At 41.9% G+C, this 20,194-nt stretch overlaps 1 protein-coding gene across 2 annotated transcripts in view; it reads right to left on the minus strand.

Annotated features, from left to right (window-relative positions):
* The window catches only part of ARHGAP6 (Rho GTPase activating protein 6), a 436,053-nt gene that overhangs the window by 45,892 nt on the left and 369,967 nt on the right, over nucleotides 1-20,194 (minus strand). For both annotated transcript variants that reach the window (XM_036226473.1, XM_016131718.2), the window contains exons 3-5: nucleotides 11,871-11,942; nucleotides 5,148-5,404; nucleotides 2,866-3,061 (exon numbers count right to left, since the gene is read on the minus strand). In XM_036226473.1, coding sequence (XP_036082366.1) covers nucleotides 2,866-3,061; nucleotides 5,148-5,404; nucleotides 11,871-11,942 — 525 coding nt within the window. The remainder of the gene's footprint in view (nucleotides 1-2,865; nucleotides 3,062-5,147; nucleotides 5,405-11,870; nucleotides 11,943-20,194) is intronic.

Consider the following 20,194-nt stretch of genomic DNA (forward strand, 5'->3'; position numbering starts at 1 on the left):
AATTTACTATTTCTACCTCTCTGGGAGCTTGAAAACAGGGTAATCAAGCTATTAGAATCAAATCCATAATTATACTTCTTTACCTGCAAAATGAGCATAATAAGTATCCGCCTCAAAAATTATACAACAATTCAGTTAATACAGATAAAATAACTCAGGATCATACCTGGCATCGACTATTATATAAAGAGAAATAGGATCTCACTTAACTGAGTGAGGCTTCTTTGTGCAAAATAGAAAAATTTTAATTTAATAGTAGGTCTTGGCAATTTTAATTTGGGCCACATTTATTTTCTTATTTTCTGATTGTTTCCAAATAGCTGACATTTCTACATAGGTGAGATGTCACAAAAGGGCATTTTATACACAGGTGGGGCTCTTCATTTGGCTGGATTCCTCCAGGTTGTTCCAAAATGCCCATTTCTATGTACTCAATTATAGTGCATTTCTGTTTGGGAGAAATGACTGTGATTTAAAAAATAGTTAGTGATCAATTACTATAATTCCTATATATCTCAATTGATGATAATTCATTTTAAGTTTTTATAATTACTTCTTTACTTTTTTTAGGTAGAGCAAATGACAGCCTTCGGACAGGCAACGCTGTTCTCTGACATAAGTCTTACAGTGATCTTCCTCAAAGAGAAGAAACAGTCTGTCTAGGCATTCAGTAACCTTGACTTAAGACAGTCAGTGATAAAAACAAGTATACATTAAAAAAAAAAAAAAGGCATAGATCTGGGAAAGAAACGCGACTTTGCTGCGTCCTGTCCTAGAAATCGACGTGATCACATTTCTCTTCTTTTCATCAGAAACTGAAATGAAAACTAGACCCAGAGCGAATTAGGGATTTCAAATAATAAGGACAAGCATAATAAGCAGGAGGCCCGACCCCGAACTCAGCCTAAATCTCAGACATTTGACTGACTCTTTGTGATGTTGTCTAGGTTATTTTTTTTTTTGATGTGTGCTTCTTAGAAATTGGAAAGCTTACGGAATTTAACCTAATAATATAGAAAGCATTTCTATGGGTGAAAAATAAGTGGAGAAGAGCAATGTACGCAAACAGAGATGGAACCTAGATCATTGTCCGAGACCAATTTTGACGAGAATGAAAAGATCTTTGATAAATATTTATAAGGCTAAAGTGAATCAAACTATTTGCTACCCATTTCAAAAACTGGCAAATAAAGTCTTATAAAAGAATTGTTTTTCAAAGTTTGCTTTTTATTTATTGGTTTACAGTGACCAAGTTGATATCTGTTTGATTTTGAACGTGTCTCTTATTTTTCTGGAGCTATTTGGTTTAAATGACCTGAAAACCCGGAATAGAATGTCAAAGCCTTGAGAGACAACCCAGGTTACCTTCTTTCCTTGAAGCCCTAAAAAAACTGCACTATATTCCAAAAAAAGGAAATGAACTGCCGTTTGTTGTTGTTTGTTTTTTTTTAATAAACTTAAAGGAAATTTATTTCCAAACAGAAAATAAAAAGACATACCAAGTTTTCTTTTACCAAAGCAGTTTCTCAACCTAGCACTGGATTTTTGTATGGCTGGAGTAGAATTTTCTTGTTTTGAATTCTTTAAAATGCTTACAGTTCACTCCCTACATACTTTATAGGAAAAAAATTATAATTACAAAAGTATGTGGCTCTTTTTCTACCTCACAGTGAAACTGAAGCTGAATTTATATATTCGAAGTTCTGAACTCTTTAGTTGCTAAGCTATTTTTAAAACCAATTCTGCTCAAACAATATTTATTGAACATCTACGTTGTGTTATGATACTAACTGTTGAGAATTCAGAATAACTAAGACCTTTACCTTGACCTCCGGTTAACCTTCCAAGAAGAGACGGATACACACAAACACACACACACACACGTGCACACATATATGTTAAAATTTTGTATGAACAAAATTTCAAAGCATATTAAGTCACCCATATTTTCTTAAGTGATTTCCATATATAGTGAGTTGATTAAGAGATTTAGATAGACCCTTAATTTTTAATAAAGTTCCATTTTTATTAGAAATAAATGAGAATGTTGACAGTATTTACATCTACATAATAGCCTCTGAACTTTCTTTGCTCTCTGCTTCTTTTATTTCTTTATTACAATGAGCATATTATTTATATGGTAAAGAAGCAGTTAAGAGACTTTTCTCATGTCCATAAAACATACCCTAACACTGCAGCACACAAATTTACATTATGAAAATGGCGGTTTGATGAGCCAAGTCTAAATTTCAGTAACGTTTAAAAATAACTGTACAGTATTTTTAAGTCAACATATTAACTGGAAGTGAGTAGTTAAAAGGGTCATCATGAAGAAATTTTAAGTGGACATCTTTCTGCAAAAACGCAAATAGCTATATAGAAACCTGTTGTCAAAAACTATGTATTTAAAAAAACTATGGATTTTCTATTCACTTAAGACATAGTTTTCAAATCTTTTTTTTTTTTTTTAAAAAGAGGAAGCTGGAATCTTATGTTTTGAAGAAAGCCTTATGTGTAACTTTAAAGTACAAAAAAGATAAAAGTGGCTCTGCTCTGTTTGATGGGGGCTCTGGGGACAGACCCAGTCCAAAGGTCTTGCTTTCCCCTAAACTGCTTGACCTCTAGGGTCACCTCTGAGGACTCTTGGGGTCTCAGCAATCTGATGTCATCAAGTGGATTTCTTCTCCCCCCAAATCTTGGTCAGCCCGGTAATCTCTTAAGCAAACATTCAGCTATCTTCACAAAGAAAACTTTGGCCCAGAGTTCGATCGAATGAACACAGAATGAAAATGAGTGCTTAAATGAATGATGCCCAAATCAATGAAAGTGTTTAGTACGTGCTCACCGACAGATAAGTCTGCTTACCATGTTTTTCTAGATGTTGACAGCAGCTGTCCACCAGCCTGGGGACCTGTCTGTAAATAGGATTCAGACTGAGTTTCTTATCTCTGGCTTTTTCTTTTTTATTTTGAGCCTCAGCAGGCAAGGAGAGTTGTAAAGCTTCTAGCAGTCGAGACTGATTGTCATCAAGGTCTGTGATAGAATCCACAGACATCGCGCCCTGCAAATTACATGTAGACGTAAACAAAGAGTGAAGAGGGAGAAAATAACAATGGCTTTCCATAGATGCCATCTGAAAAATACTTTTGCCTATGATTATTTATCACACTTGAAATAATGCTGCTTGATTTAATTGTACTGTTTGTATATTAAAAGGGAAAAAATTAACACCTTTTGAACAGTTAGAAAACCTCCACAGTGTAGGGTAAGGTAATGGCAGCAATAGATAACATTTTCCAAATGAAAGACAAGAGATGGCAAACACATATTTAAAACATTTTGACCCAACCGCTTCGTTCCTTGAAATGAGACGAAAATCACGTACTCAATGGACGAGGTAAAGTCAGAGAAGGCTCGTGAATAAAAAATCTAAAACAAACAAACAAACAAAAAAACAAAAAACAAAACAAAACAAAAAAAAAAAACGACTCTAGGAAGTAGATTTTTTTTTAATAGGAAGATTCCATAGGACATTCTTCTTGGTTTCCCTCAGAAGCAGCACAAAGGACTTTAGCGGGAAGCGGTCCCAGGAGACAGGTGCGGGGCAATGGGGGAAACGAGAAAGGGAAGGGAAAAGAGCCACCAAAGGGAGCGTCGCCAAGCCTATGACCACTATGGGCAGCTAAAGCCCAGCGTATGGGGACCCGTGGGAGACGGTGTAGGCCGAACACCTCAGAGCTATCCCTGCTAAGGTGTCAGGGCGCTGGGGTACTTATACCCCAAGTCTCAAGAGTCATTGGCTAAGGACAGCTTCTGGTAGGGGCAGGGAGGTGACCTTAACGCCTCAGTGCTTGCAGCCTGTCATCTGCATGAGGGCTCCTCTGGCCAGCAGAGAGAGCCTTCAGCAAAGCGATGCGGTGCTGGCAGGTAGAGGGAGGGCCGGCATGCGAGGAACAGTAAAGGCCGAGGGGAAGAGAACAGGGCGCCGACCACGTCCGGAGAGCCACCCATCCTCTGATAAAGCGTAGAGGAAGAAGGTGGCTGCTGGCATCGCAGCACGGCCTGGACAGAGGAGAGGGCGTTTTGGGAGGCTGACTGCCTGGCCCTAGAGCCCCAGAAAGCCCTGACATAGAGCTTTGGTGTTACTGCCACATATGGGTTTGTAGACACAGTTTGAGAGAATGACGGGATTGGAAGGACGATTCTATCATGTTAATTCAAATATCCCACAATGCTGTCATTTCTTTATCTTTAAACATAGCCGAAGCCTTGAAAAACAGCAGTGGCTCAAGCAGCTCTCTATCCTGGACAGGTGCTGGATGTTGGGGGCTGATTGAGAAATAAAGATTTTAAGTGAGAAGTTTGTCTGGGGTTTTAACTAGGGCACCGGTGAGTCAATGGCTGGAGGTGACAAAGATTTGATGCCACCAGCTGAGAGGAAAAGGAGAGAAGATCTCCCAGTGACCTAGGACATTTTAGAGATGTTTATCGACTGACTCAGCCAGTCACCAACCAGTTTGCCTGAAATGTGAAATTTGAAGTGTCAAATAATAGCACAGTGCTTAGAACAAAGCACTCACTTGACAAATGGTACCCTATTGTTACAGTGTTGATTTGAAAGATGATATTTACATACGTGTGTGTGTGTGTGTGTGTGTGTGTGTACAGAGAGAGAGAGAGAGAGCGAGAGTTGTGTTTGAGAAAAAGAATTTCCAGTGATAAGGAAAAAAATCTCGTTGTTTATGAATTCACTGGGCCAGGCATGGTTCTCAGCTGGAGACAAAGAGATTAACAAAAACATCTGGCCCTGTCCTTAAGCCTCACGGTCTCGTGGGAAAGTCTGCTAAGACAACGGAAGATTGCAATAGAGCAGGATCAATGGCGATGTCGCAGAATGTTCAGGATATCATGAGCATATGGATAACCGAGGAGGGGCCCCCAATGGCTTTGAGAGGCATCAGGGGAAGGCTTTGAGGGTGTGCCAGGTGCCATATGGCCAGTGCAAAATCTCTCTGAATGGGGTTGTCGACAGATACTTGGACACAAACGACATTCTCGGTTTTCACATGAGCAAAGACTTAAAAAATAACCTGCCACTTTTCCAGTTGTCCTAGCACCGGCAACGGGGAAAACACTGGCCAACTCACCCTCCTCCTGGCCCGAGGAGCCGGTTCCGGGGTGTTTGGGGACGTCGACTCATTTGGCGTTTCCGAGGTGGAGCTGAGAGATGAGTTACTGCTCGACAGTTCTTTGTTTTGTCTTTTATTTCCAAACGGGAGGAGGGAAGCCACAAAATCAGATGCGTCCTTCTGCTCATCGCGCTGCAGGTCTTGCTTGAGTTTATAGGCCCGGTCGTTTGCAATGACTTGGGATAAGGGCATTCCAAATGCCTGCGGGACGAATTCTGGAATGGAAAACAAACGTTCGTTTTCAAGAAAGACTGGCCCAGCGAAGACTCACTCATGTTTCAGACCTCAGGGCAGACATACTCAAATGGCTGTTTTCAGAAGAATTTATTGATCAGTCTAAATATAGGATGACTTTCGTGTTTATCAGGAGTGGCCAAAGATTCTATTTCGATAAAGAAAGCTAGTATGTATAAAGAACACAGGTTTTAGAAATCTAGGCCTCTAGTTTTTTCTCCACGTAGCTCAAGTATGTTTTAAAGGAAATAACTTTATAGAGAGCTGTGATGTTTTGATAGAATGTAGGTAATATTTTATCCTCATGCGTACACAGTTTTACAACTGTTAGTCTTCAATTTATATGTCTCAGGAGCCCCCAAAGCTTACAAGTCACTTCTCCATCCATTCAACAGCCACTTACGGAATAGCTATGATGCGCCGTGTCAACTTACACACTGGAGAGTACAAAGCTTACAGAAGGTAGGTCCAATCTCTGCTCTCGAAAGGTTCCGAGAGTGGGGTAGGATGGGGAAGCACAGAGTCAGGTGTATAAATAAGTGTGATACTGTCTATCACGTGCCAGAATAGAGATGCATGAAGCGAAGACTGACATAAGGTTAAGTGGATGCTCTCTGAGGTTCCTAGTGAAAGAGCCAGCCCGTGAAACCTGTGAGACAGGGGCAACTTGGGAAGAAGTCTGCTCTTTTTCCTTTGTGTACCTTATCCCCGCATGACAGCCGGGTTGGGGCTGTCATGTCACTCTCGTAACCTGTACTCAAGCCATTCTGGTGGCCACACGTGGAAGTGGACTGTCACCACTCAACATCCAGTGATGGGCGCAGGATACGATTTGTTAAATCCTCTAGTAAGGACAATTTCAGGAAAGGAGCATAGTGCAGAAATCTATGGCTTTATTTGAAGATGTACATCGAGTTGCTCTCCATATCTCTAGTAATTCGTTACACATACATTGTAAGTATATGGATCCATAGGACCATGCATTTTATTGGCGATTATTTAGATTCATGCTGGAAAGCATTAAGAATTAAACGAATTATGTCTTTTAGATTCAAAATTTGGTCTCTGGAAGGAGCAAATTGGAGTCTAGCCTCTCCCTTGTTTTTATAACCCCTATGAATAAAACCAGAATGATCAAGGGAAAACAATTCTAAAGCTGTTTGTTCTTTGAAAGAAAAGACTAACATTAAATCAGGTGGAAAGAGGCCTTAAAAGGGTTCCTTCTTTGATCCATGGCGACATTTTCAACATCGCTGAGCCAATGGCCAAGTCTACATTAAAAGCAGAAATGGAACTTGAAAAGTCTGCACCTCTGGTTCTATTAAAACATGCAATTTATTTTGAAGTAGAAAATAAAAAGTTCAGAATTTTGGTTCAGAATTTTGGAATTTTCAGAGGGCGTCTACCATTCATCAACAAACTAGGTGGCAGAAATAATACAAAAAAATAATTTAGACATTTGTTTGAGTGATCGATGTGGACAATGTAGCAAGATCCAATACTCACTACAGGTAAAAGGCCACTTCCACGACTAGCAAAATTAAAAATGAAAGGGGACCACGCCAGCCCACCTGCTGTGTGCTTTGGGACTTATGTGTAAACCAGCGGTGCCTTGTCTCTGGGAATAATCAAATAGTCTTACTTCAAAAAGGTCAGAGACAATCTAGAAATATGTGGATGGTAAGGCGAACAGCTACACGGAATATACAAAACCTGTTAGGGGATAATAACAGCAAAAAGGACATTGATAAATGTGTCAGGTGACATTGTCCGTTCGTGTAGGTGTACTCACAGCGGGATTTAATATGAGATGGGGACTATTGACTCCTCTCCTAGCCATGTTTTCTATACAGGGAAAACCAATCAGACTTGTTTAAAGATTTCTACTATCCCTGGAGAAAAAAAAAAAAAAAGAAGAAAAATGGTTTCCTTCGGAATCTGTCATTTTAATATCTGAAAGTCTGTCACTCTACTTGTAAATCAGAATAATTGCATACAAATTAAATCGGAGGAATACATGGAGTCATTTGCTGCCAACTTTTATTTCTCTTTCATTTCCATTCAAGAGATGTAGCCAACTACAATAGATTCTTATTTCTAATAGCCTTTCTTTCCTGGTTGAGTGTGTTTTTTCAGTGATAGAGTTGATAGGTCTCTAATTTCTTGTTGCTTTCTCCTGAGGGCTCTTACGAGCTTCAGCAAGGAGACATCTCTAATGCTCTAAACTTTTGTGCTGCAGAATCTATTCTCTGTAAAATTCTAGGCAGGATTCCTTGAATATTATCGTTTTTCACAAATATGGCTATTGTGAAATTGAGGATTTATTACAAGTCTTTTGAGCAGAACCCTCCTTTATGTGTAAATAAAGTGTCAGGCACACATGCTCGTCTGTGTGTTCAAAGCTCTTCTGTTGCAGAGAAAAAAGAACCTAGAGGCGCTGTGATAACCATGGCTAATCAAGTTGATAATAGGTTTTCAAAGCCCTAAGGATATTACCGAAGACTCAGTGTTCTGGGACCAGAGACAAAGTGAATCAGACTCTTATCTATGGCGTGTGTTCGCCAAGGAGACTGCTTCCCCTGCTGTCCTCATTAGTAGCGACTGTCTACTCTCTCTTCCCACGAACTACAGGGTCAGGAGGTGGCGCGCCATCCTCTTTGCTCCCTACTGCAACTCGCAGGTCATCTCCCGCCCACTGCGTGCCAGAAACCTGCTACTGCAAGGTCCCCCATGGCTCCTGCTCATTGCTTTTCTTTATTGTCACTGATTTTGACTCACGGTGAGACCCCCAATCTACCGTCATCCTGGGTGGCTCAGATGCCTGCTTAAATGACCCGTCTGATTCTCCGTCCTCACATCTCCTTTACCTTCTCCTCTCCTCTTACTTAATTCTGCATGCCGCCTTTGTCACCCATCCCTCTGCCCCATCCTGGACCTTGTCCTCTCCAGAAGTGATGCTACCTCTGGAACCAGGCTTCCTTCCTCCACCATTGTCTCTCCCCACCCCGAGTTCACGTTTTACATTGCGGAGTGGCGATCTGTTTAAACACACCATTAAGCTGCCCCCTCCTCATTACACTTGGATCGTGTCTCAACACTCTCAGCACGCAGGCCAAAAGCTGTGTTGTGGCTCACGCAATCCTCTGGAGGTGGCCCTTTCTTGGGATCACATGCTCCCTGGTGCCCTCATCTCCAGGAATGGCACTCGATGACAGCATTCACCGCATTTTCTTTCAGAATTCTTACACAGTGCTGACTGATACTTGATTTTTTTCTACTGCTATTTAATAGGATGCAAAATCAAGTTGTATCATCTATTCCTACACAGTGCTATTTCACAGCTCGCATATAGTAACTTACTTGGACTGCCAGGAATAAGATAATATGGCTGCATATGATTTCGGCATAAAGAAAAGTGCCAGACCTGAACGATCCCCAGATTTTATGTCGAGAAATATACGGCACAATCTGAAATTCTCCTGTGGAGAAGTGACGCATCCCCCAGACTTACGTCACAATAAAACCCGTTCACCTGGTGTTCTGATTAGGGATCACATGAAGTGGAACAAAGTAGCTATCTATAAATCCTTTTCCCCAAAGTGATTTCCTTATGATACAAGCAAGAAATTTTCTAACATTCTAAAAGTTTAAAGAATACTCTTTGGTTGCCAAGTAATTTAGCTCAGAGAAGTTAAGGGCTGGGAAATATTATGTATGAAAATGTTTTCTGAACCAGCAGCAGTCTTGAATTAATTTCCATGTGGAAATCAAAAGTCATAGGGATACAGGAGTGTCACATGATCTTCCGTATATTGTGTCAAGGCAATGAAATAAAATAGAGGACATGATTCATTCTGATCGAATCAATTCATAGATTCAATTGAATTAATATAGCAGCATATCAAACATTTAATGAATCATTCTTTATCGGGAAAGCACTTGGATTCTAATAAGCCACTCCTATTTATTTTTAGATGACCTAACCCAAGAGGTCATTTTGAGTTTCCTGTTTTCCTTCTTTTACTCTTGGATTCAAATGATTATCATTTTTCACATGTGCAGCTGTTATGAACCCAAACGCTAATATTTGAACGGAGGAAAATCACGAGACCCGATTACAACTATGCGAGACCCGCGTTCTGCCCACTCACACCTTGGGCCCCAGGACTCCATGTAATGGATGTGCTGACACAGACAGATAGGACTTTATGTTCAGAAAAGACACCACATAATTAAGCCTCACTTAAGCCTAGGACATCTTCTTCATAAAGATCATAGCTACTTTAGAAGAGAAACAAATATCTTTTACCACAAAGCCTGGTATTTCTCCCCTTAGTTGGGTAGGCATTGTGCCTTTTCTCTGGAACCATCGGGACCTGACTTTTTTACCTAGCCAGCTCCCTGTGTGGCCTTATACAACAATGCCAAGTTTTCAGTGAGCCTATATAATACATGAATATGATTTGGCCTTTAAAAAGCACAGTGGCTCCGTGCATGTTGGCCGATTACTTTCCCTGGCCCTTTCTTCCCTCCTTCCCTGCTCACTACCATTCTCGCTTCCTTCTGTTCTGTGATATAAACAAGCACACATCCATCTCCCTCTGTCCACGGGACGCAAAACATCTCCCACAAAAACGCGCATTCTGCTCAGTCTGGCCTGAATGTGTATGTACTGCTGAAGAATCGCCTGAAGTCTACATTACAGGTATCCAAATCCCAGTATCAAGGCCATCATCCTGGAACAAATCAACGTGAGAGATGACACATTACTAATATAGCGGTCTGAATAATCCCTTTGATGTACCCCATTAACATCAAAAACTACCCTAAATCTAGCAAGGTGGACGTGGTCTGTGGCGGGAAGAGAATGAGTAAAAAGTCTAGTTTAAAAAAGCTACCCCGGCTACTAATTTAAAAAATAAGGGCAAGAACATATGAGCCAATTAAATAGAACACAATTTATCAGAGAATGATAGGTACCCGGGTAAGCGTCAGCGCCCTCTGCCTTTGTTCTTCCAGCAGCAGATTCTGCTGTCATAGGACATGCCCTGGTAGGTTTACTGGTGAAAATGGTCCAGAGTTCTCACCTTAGAAGTTGTACCTTAGTAGTTTATAAAGCTACTCATGCCCAATACCCCACAGACGAATGGAGTGGAAGATCAGACATTGAAATTTTTATTTAAAGGTTCAATAAATTATTCTACTGTGCAGTCGGGGGAAGGATCATAGACACTTTCATCTCCTTTTCTCCACTTGGAGGTAAACATTAGAAATGTCTGGGGATGTTGCGGTTGGGGATGGTGCTACTGGCGTCTAGTGGGTAGAGGCCAAGGATACTACTCAACACCTCACACAGTGTGCAGGACAGCCGCCGCGACAAAGATTATCCTGTCTAAAATGTCAATAGTCCTGAGGTTGAGAAATCATGCTCTAAGGGAAGTAAACATTGGCTTTCCATTCTTTAGAATTATTTATCTCCTTTTAGTCCAAAGAACCAAAGGTCATGTCCTTCTAGGCATGGTTCAAGGTATGGGTGCAGAGCCTGGGATTGATGGCGTGGGCTAGGTCTTGTCCAACACGCTGATCACTATGCATTTCTTTATATACCTTCGGTTTCATTGCCTTCTATTACTTTTCAAGCAGATATTCAATTGTCCCAGATGAGGCGCATGGCTCTCTTTACTCAATACTCATTTACTATGTCACATAAAATAAAAATACATTCTCGTGACCATAGCCTTCAGCGATCATTTCAGATAGGACTACAGAAGCAAGCTACGACAAGCTGTGCCGTACTGTGCTAATGGAGGCCAGATGCCCACTGTGTGGGCTCGATGAATACTACTTTGAAATAAAGACAAATAAACTCTGAAAGAGTAGCAAAAGTGTCAATTCCCTAAATAGACACAGAAGGGGACATAAAACAGTATAAAGAGCATCAACAGGTTCCAAAATATATAGGGCAAAGAATAAGCATGCTGTGATCTAAGAAAAAAAATAGTGAGAATGGCTCATCGTCAGTACTCCATAGGATGAGACTGCTTCTTTCCAGTAGTCATGGTAGGCGAATCCAAACTTTTTCTCATTTAACGAGCCCTGCCTAAATATCTGAATTTGCCAGACAGCTGGTTAGCGTTAGAGATGCTATCCATGGCTACTCAACCCAGGTTCTCTTTATGCATAGCTGATTGGCCAGAATCATAATTGGAACCATAAACTTGGCTGAAGTCACACTTTGCTCCAACCAGTTGAACTCATCAATTCAGTACAGGGCCACTCAAACACAAAAGAGTAGACCAAAACAGCCTTTAATGACATTCCATCATAGAAATCTAGTTTACGTAACAGAGTTGAACCGCGTAAATCTATGCAATTCAAAAGCCCCACCAAATTCAACCATTATGCTCCATGGAAGATGCGTTCGCTTTAGTTCATTCTGTCCCTTACCTCTGTCTTTGTTTTTCTCCTTCCCTAGTGAATCCAGTTTCTTTCTCAGAGATTTCTTTCTCTTTTGTCCATCTGTAAATATTAAAAGAATGAAAAGTTGTAAAAACAAGCATACAAGTGATATTTAACATCGATAATTCCATTTGAGCAACTGTGTGGCTTCTCAATCACTTCGCCCGTAATTTGGCATTTTAAACAGAGTAAAGGCTCTAAAAAGCCATGAAAGTCCCTGACTCGGACTGCACACATCACCAGCATCTTAGTGTATGCTCTTAAATTTTGTTCCAATGATGGAAAGTACAGGAAACTTACCTCACTCGGAAGTAATTTAGTTTTGACACTTTAGATATATTTGCTTTTACTATTATATGAATCTCTTCCTATTCTTCATGTTTATGCAAACTAGTGTCATCTTGAATCAGGATGACAAGAGAAGAGTCAACAGTACGTACGGCTTTGACGGTCATGAGCTAGTACAGAGTAACTGGAGAAGGAAATGAATTTGGGGGTCCAAAGAACTCAGATGTCATTATTGCTGCACCATTTACTAACCGTGTGACTTTGGACAGGTCTCAGCATCCTCATCTATAAAGTGAGAATTTCATAGGGTTGTGAGAATTAAATGAAACAATGCATATAACGTACTCTAATGGGGACCCTTGATGCATTAATTCAGATGTATTTGGGGGGGAGGTTGCATAGCATTCTAGTGTTGCTATACCATAATTTAATTAACCGTTCCCCATTGATGGACATTTGGGTTGTTTCTAATTTTTCACTATAATAAGTAAGGCATGTATTTTATCATCTTGTCCTCGTGACAAATGTACTTGATACGTCTGGTTAACTCACCAAATAATAAAGATACCACTCATATCAGTAGGCAGCTGCAATTGAATTCCTGGGATGTCATCATAAAATACTGGCAGTCGTCATTGCAAGAATGCGTTTCAGGATTATGCAGCTGTCCACTTAACGAGTGGGAGGTACAAATCGAGAACCCACACTGTGATCAAACAGCGGGGACAAAGCCCTTGCCGCAAGAAAACTTATGTTTAAAGGGGGGATTAAGAATTGTTTTCTAATGGGATTTACTAAAAAGCGTAGCAAAGAAAGCGACTCAGACCAATAAAATGTAAAAGCAAGACTCTGATATCAAGAAAAGACGGAGCAAGCATTCTTAAACAGGAGCGAACATTCCTGAGATCCTCATAGGGCTGCACATGCTCCCAATTTCTCGTCTGCGTTTTTGGAGGCAAAAGATAACACAGCATAATCAACAGGCACATTCAATCCCTCCATCCTTTGTAAAAGGAAAAATATTTCAAAAATGATTTTCCTCCCATAAAATGGAGATAGTTTATAAGAGTCTTCACTCATGCAGTCATGCGATTGGAATAGGGGGAAATTATGTAAATCAGTTGCGATTGCGGCAAAGAGCCATCAATCCCGTTCATCGTGTCTATGTTCTTACCTTCAGATTCTCAAAGATGATCTAACTGCAGGAACCCCACGACCTAATCGCGTTCTTACAGACACAAAATACCAACTGCGCAGGGTTCTAATCTGTTCTCCAAGTAGGACTAACGGGCCTACTTTGTAAAACTTTGTTCATCGCTCGTTCATATCACCAAATGTATTGACTGTAACGAAGGTATGTTTCTTTAAAAAATCCTATCATTCCTTTATTTTAATAGTTGACCCGAGAGAATAAACCATATATGAAAGAGATTTATTTTTCAGAACCAGTGGGCAGATCCTAAAATTCAAACCAGTTGTCAAAGAACTAGAATACATATGGGATGGGGGACATTTTGTTTTCAAGATAGAGGGATTTTTTAAAACTTCTTTTTAATTAAGAGATGCATATAGGTGTGTATGAATATAAATGTACGGTTGAAATAATAATTAGGAGGCAACTCCCATATAACCAGCGGTCAAGTTCAGATGCAGACAACTGCTAGGACTGAGGCCTAGCCCCTGCGTATGTCCCCCCCCCGCCCGTCCCCCTCCCCCCCCCGTCATCACTGGTCTGACTTCTGCAATAACCCATTTTCTGCTTTTCTTTACAGTTTACCATTGATGTATTTATAAAGATCATAGTTTTGTTTTTCCTGCTTTCGAACTCACATAGACGGAATCACACCATAGGTATTCTTTCTCGCCTCGTTTATTTCATTCATCCACACTTCCTGGAATTCATTGTGTTGAGACAGGTAGCTGGGGGTCACTCATTCTGACAGGGTTTTTTGTATGGCTATAGCACAATTAATTTCCCCATTGAACTGTCGATGGAAATCTGAGTTGTTTCTAGCTTAGGACTATTAAGAACAGTGTTTTTGAAAACTTTTGTTCACATCTTCTCGTACTTGTACAAGAATCTCTCTAAGGCAGTGGTTCTTTAAGTGAGGTTCTGGGACCAGCAACGTCAGGACCTCCCAGGAGCTTGTTAGAGATGCGAAGCCTGTGGTCCCACCGCAGACCTACTGAGTCAGGAATTTGGGGGTGGGTGCAGCAGTGTGTGTTTTATCCAGCCCTCCGGGGGACTCTGGTTCACACCTAAGTCTGAGAATCACGCTTCTAGGGGATTCGTGTAGAAGCTGCATTGCCCAGGCAGCGTGTGTGTGCAATCTTAGCCTTTAGCAGGCAGCACTGACTTCCAAGTGGTTTTGCTGATTTATAGTCCCACCAGGATGAGAGGTTACATCGTCTCATGAGGATAATGTAGACTTCAGACTCCAAAACTCCAAACAATAACTCGAAGCATCCTCATAGGGAAAGATGTGAACTTTGTCCATAATTTAAAAAAAAAAATGCTTCACTACTTACATTTTCATTGAATTAGACAAAGGTGAATGTTATCAACAGGAACTAGATGAAATTATGGGCGATGTGCCCTAATGTGAAATGCTGCATTGCTTCGGCACACCATTTCATCATTTAAAATCCTCAGGAAAATGACAAGAGCTGAGAAATGGAACTGTTCGCTCCTCTTCTCCCTTGTGATCGATCAATCGAGTCTCCAGTGTTTGAAGAGTGTCTTTTGTTTCCACAGAGCACAGAAAACCTGCGCGTGAGGCTGCCATATTACGTGTAACCAATAGAACATTTTCTGTTCACCCAGTTCCTTGAATGGTGATAAGTGTGACAAGTGCCATTACATCTTTTACAGACACTGAAGCTTCCTAACTATCAATATTGCACAGCAACATTCTACAGTGCAAATGGTGGTGAGCACGCACTTACTAAGTGTTCCCAGGGTGTGTACCGCCTTGAAGACAAAAGGGACCTGGACAGAGAACTTGGGTCACACATCCTGAACAAAGGTATCTTGGAACCAGCATTTGGGGACTGGACTCCGTGCATCTTCCTTCCATCTCATTAATGTGCCCCAGGGGGCCATGTCCCAGATGGGAAACCCCACGGACATACAGGACATGACAGTAGATGTCAAGACAGCAAGCCATTCACCCCTGGTGACCCCAAAGCAAAGGAACTGTGGGTGTGGACTGTGGTTAATCTGGCGTCCTCTTGGGGGGTCGCCGACCCCGAACACGGTCTGCAGGGCTGAGAACGAGAGAACATGAGACCGCTCGTGCGGGACGTGTTTTCCATGGACTCAGGTGAAATTCCTTTTTAAGGCTTGTTTGTTCCTCTAGCTGGACGAGAAGCTCTCCGAGGGCAGAACCACGTCTCCTAGGCTTCTCTCTCGCCCTAAGCGAATAGTACAGGGTGGGACACCATGAGGACTTGTCAGCACTATCCACGGCCGGAAGTCAGACAGAGGTTTTGGGTTGGTTTAGAGAGAACCCGGGATCAATAAAGTATAGAACTCCTAATTTTAAGGGGATCAGATTCAGAGGAGGTGGGTTATAAAACAGTATTTTCCATATTAAATTGACTCTAGAGATGATGATGATAATCATAATAATATTGGTCAAGGAAGGACTCAGTTTTGGTGAAAGATGAAAGAGTCAGGGGCCCGAAGAAGTCCGCCGGGGTGCCAGGGATGCTTCATGTCTCGACCTGGCCAGTGGTTACGGGACACACACGTGTTAAGAGCCCCCTGAGCTGTATTTGTGCACATTCGTACTTATGCACAATACTCTCTGTTATTCCTCAACGACAATAATAATAATAACGAAAGACTTCATCATTTTTAGAGAATGGCACCAAAATAAAAAATTATATTAACTGAACGGAGCTGAAAACCCAGCAAGAAAGTTCTGCACGAGAAAGTTCTGGAATGTTTAAGTTTCTAAATAGTTGAATACCTATGATGTCTTCGGACCACCATGACTTCTCTGCGAAATGGGCACACAGCGGTAAAGAATAACTCGTGTTTATTGAGCACGTACTATAAGCTAAGTGCTTAGTATCCACGACCTTATTACATCCTCACCGCAGCTCTGCGAAGCCCACGCTATTATTTCTTCCTATTTTACAGATGGGAAAACTGAGGTTGGAAGAGGTTAAGTAACTTGTCCAAGGACGGAAGGTGGAAAGTGGGAAATTCAGAACTTGCACCCAGGGCTATTCAATATCGAAGATGGCGCTCTTAACCTCTGCCTGTCCTGGTGAGGAGAATGTGGTCCCTATTTGAGGGCTGTGACATTAAAGGCCAAATATATGTGGACCAACATGTCCAAGGTAATAAGGAGGAAAGAGAAACTGACAATTTGTAAGCTCTAAATATTCACAATAATCGGCATGAGTCATTTCTACATGTATTTACCTAATACACATCAACTTACAATCCACTGAGATAGTTTTTTGATTTACTCACTTTACGGCTGAGGGAACTGAAAATCAAAGAATTAAAGCCAATTGTCCAAAACTCACAGGACTGGTAGGGAGTAGAGCTGGGATTCAAACACAAATTCCAGCCCTTCTCAAAAAGCCCAGCTCTGTCTCGAGAGAGGTGGCTACAGCAGAACCCAGATATCTGTGATGAGAAGCTGAAGCTCCTTTCCTTAAAGGTCACTTTGCCTTCGCATCATGAGAGATGGTTCTGGAGGTATTTGTGAAACAATGGATGTTCATTTGTGAAAGTCTTTTAGACTTTGCCCTTCAAGAACAGGGGTGATAAACGACAAGATGCTGAAGCTCATTCTTAGCAGGGCGGTCACAGGGCACGCACGCCGACAGCCTAAATTCACAGGTGCACGGGCGATGGGTACCAACGTTAAAGCTTTCACTTTGTAAAGATTATATATTACCGGAAAACAGAACAAATCTCCTGCTCTGAGATTTGAAATGAGGACGAATAAAAGCTACTAAACATCATTCTGAGGACAACACTCTCTCCTGATGCCGTTACTGACCCAGGCAAAGAACTAGCCCAGTGGATACAAAATGATTATATCTAGCCCCTCGCTATTCAGGCGGTGCTTAGCGCACAAGGTGATTTATAAAAACCTGAGTTTGATGCAAAATCTTGGTAAGTCCCCATACAGGTCTGGATTTCGAATGTCTCGAGGAAAATGGAAGAGCAGGGAGCAGCGGGTCCCACATTCCTCACAGCTGTCCCAAGCTAACGCAGACACCTACCGCTGGGCCACCGCATGGCTGGCAAGACTTGGAGCTCGCAACTCCATCCCAGCCTAAGAGGAAGGCTGGAGCTTGTTTCAAATCTTCAAATGATTCCTACTGAGAAAAGTTTGAAGGAATGCTTTTTGGCACCGCCTGCTCCACTTTTCCCAGCCACAGCTGTCTCATTATTTACAGGACCAAAAAAACAGACTCTCAGAGAACGCAAACCAAAGGGCCTCGGAGGCAGTGAGGGCAGCTCAGATAAAAAGTGAGGAACAAATAATGTAAAAGAGACACCTGGGTAGCAGCATGGGACATAGCTCTTCAGAAGCTGCATCTAATTGGTACCGGGGGCTGGATATCTCTTTGTGTGAGGAACCGTCCTGCGCACAGTGGGGCTGCTTAGCAGCATCCCTGGCCTTGATTGACTAGCTGCCCGAGCACCGATCCCTTACCTGTGTGACAACCAATTATATCTCTGGACATTGCCAAAGGTCCCACAGGAGCAGGACCACGCTGGTTGGGAGCCACCGGTCTATGCGCATCTCTCCCTAGAGAGCTGCTATACGCTCACGCCATGCGACACGTTCACATTTTCCCATTTGTCACAATGCTCACTTTATACCCAAGCTCAGTGTTTGTTTTAAACAGAACGCTATAGAAATGTTTACAAATCGTTGAGCCTTTATATATCAGGTTGCCTTTGGGGCACAATAACTGTTTTCCTTCAATTTATGAAGAAATGTGAGTCTGTCGATAGCTGCCTTTCTACCAAATTCCTAACTACAGATAGGGAAGTAAAGCAAGTTTCCTGGGGAAGTAGTCTTCTATTTCTTATACGAGGTGTTTTTCCTCCGTTAGTGGGGCCAGATCAGGTAGAACAGCATCCTATGGTGGGCCTTTGCATGAATGGACTTATATATAAATGGAGGCGCCTTTAGCCCGCAGGAAAGCCTCAGGGGACGCTGTACTTCTGCTTCTTTTTGTAGAGGACTGAACATGGTAGATAAAGAGACTTCTTGGCTAGCCCTCCCCGCCCACATTGGCCAGAACAAAGATTCAGGAGCAAATGACAGAAAGACAGTTTTCTCAGCAAACGGAACTGTTCGGCCTCGGAATGAGCTGCCTCAGATAAAAACAAAACAAAACAAAATGAAACAAAAACAAAAAACAAAAAAAAAAATACAAACAAACAAAAAACAGCATCGTTTACTGTGGCTTCCACCCTGCTTGTTCTCTGTCTTGCATGCCTCACTCGGACGATCCATGTCACGAGCGACCCTATGCAAGGGCTACGTGGTGACAAACTGAAGTCTCTGGCCTGCAGCCATGTGAGTGCCCTTGGACACTGAGCCTGAAGCCCCAGTCAAGTCTTTAGATGACCGCCACCCCAGATGAGCTTGATGGCCCCGTGAATCAGAACAGCCCGGCTAAGATATTTCCAGATATTCCCAGGCTAAGATATTCCCAGAAACTGCATGAGATAAGAAATGGCTGTTATTGAAAGGAAGACATCGAGCTATGTGCATGTGGTGCACGGGATGGGGTCCTGGAACAGAAGAAAGATATTAGTGGGGACCTGGTGACATCTGAACAAGGTCTACAGTTTGGCCGACAGCAATGTCTGAGTTTCGGCTTCTTAGCTGTGATGCGTGCGCCGAGGTTATCTACGACGTTATCACTAGGGAAAACTGGGTGATGGGCACAACGGAACTCCATATTATTTTTATAACTTTTCTGTAAATCTAAAATTATCACAAAAATATTTTGTAAAGCCCTTTCTCCCAGGCATGTCTTCAAGCAAAGGCTGAAAACTCATCGGTCAAGCCTGCAGGAAAGAGGAGGCTTGTGCTCAGCGAGGCGCTATAGATTTGGGGGCCAGCTTTATGGCAGGGAGGGGACTCACAGTCCAGACCTTCCCACCTGGCTGAAACTAGTGAAATAATCTTCCTGTTCACATCTACCTGAGCCGAAAGAAGACGTGTCTAGGCCCACATAAAGCATCAGCTATGTCTGCCACTCTGGTGCAGCGACTTTTCTGGAAAGAGAGTGGACTGGCGATGACGAGAGGCTTGACCGGATTTGTTTTGGCGGCCCTGGTGATGTTTTCGTACACGGCTGATTAGATTGTCTCAAGATTCCTATTTCACGGGTTCTCTAAATCCCTTTTCTGCTTAAGTTATTCAGACTTGGCACTTGTCATTTGCATCCCAGAACACTGATTATTACAGAAATCTGTTTATTATTCAAGTTTCCATGCCTATCCTGATAAGCCAAAATAAAACTTTTTAAATTATATATGGATCGGATGAGTTATATGATCTGCGGATGTGTTATAAAAATGTTTACTAAAACTATATTTTATCCTTTACTAAAATTCATCCTTTAATCTCATCTACTTGAGGACTTTCAAGTCACAGACCTCCCCCAAAATAAAGCAATAAAAATATTAAACCAGAGATTTTATTTCCAGTTTGGAAAAGGTGGTTTGTCGAAGAAGCAATAATATCATTAATGGTTCCAGATACGCGAGGGCCGTTCGCTGTGCTCATACTCCGCCTCTAGTATTTTCCAATGATTCATCTCATCGATGTAAGTTAATTTGGCCCAGCACATCGACATCGGAAAACAGATAGTGACTGGCAAGTCGGGCAACCAAATCCCCAGTCAAAATCATATCTCAGGAAAAGTTGGGCTGGACATTGGAGCCAGTTCCCGGCATCACCATCCTCAGTGGAGTGAATGCAAAACTGCTCCTGCTACTTTGAGTTGTCTGCTCCATATTCAAGAAA

Source organism: Rousettus aegyptiacus, unplaced genomic scaffold (genome assembly GCF_014176215.1).
Source record: "Rousettus aegyptiacus isolate mRouAeg1 unplaced genomic scaffold, mRouAeg1.p scaffold_m13_p_9, whole genome shotgun sequence".
In the NCBI taxonomy this organism is placed as follows: Eukaryota; Metazoa; Chordata; class Mammalia; order Chiroptera; family Pteropodidae; genus Rousettus; species Rousettus aegyptiacus.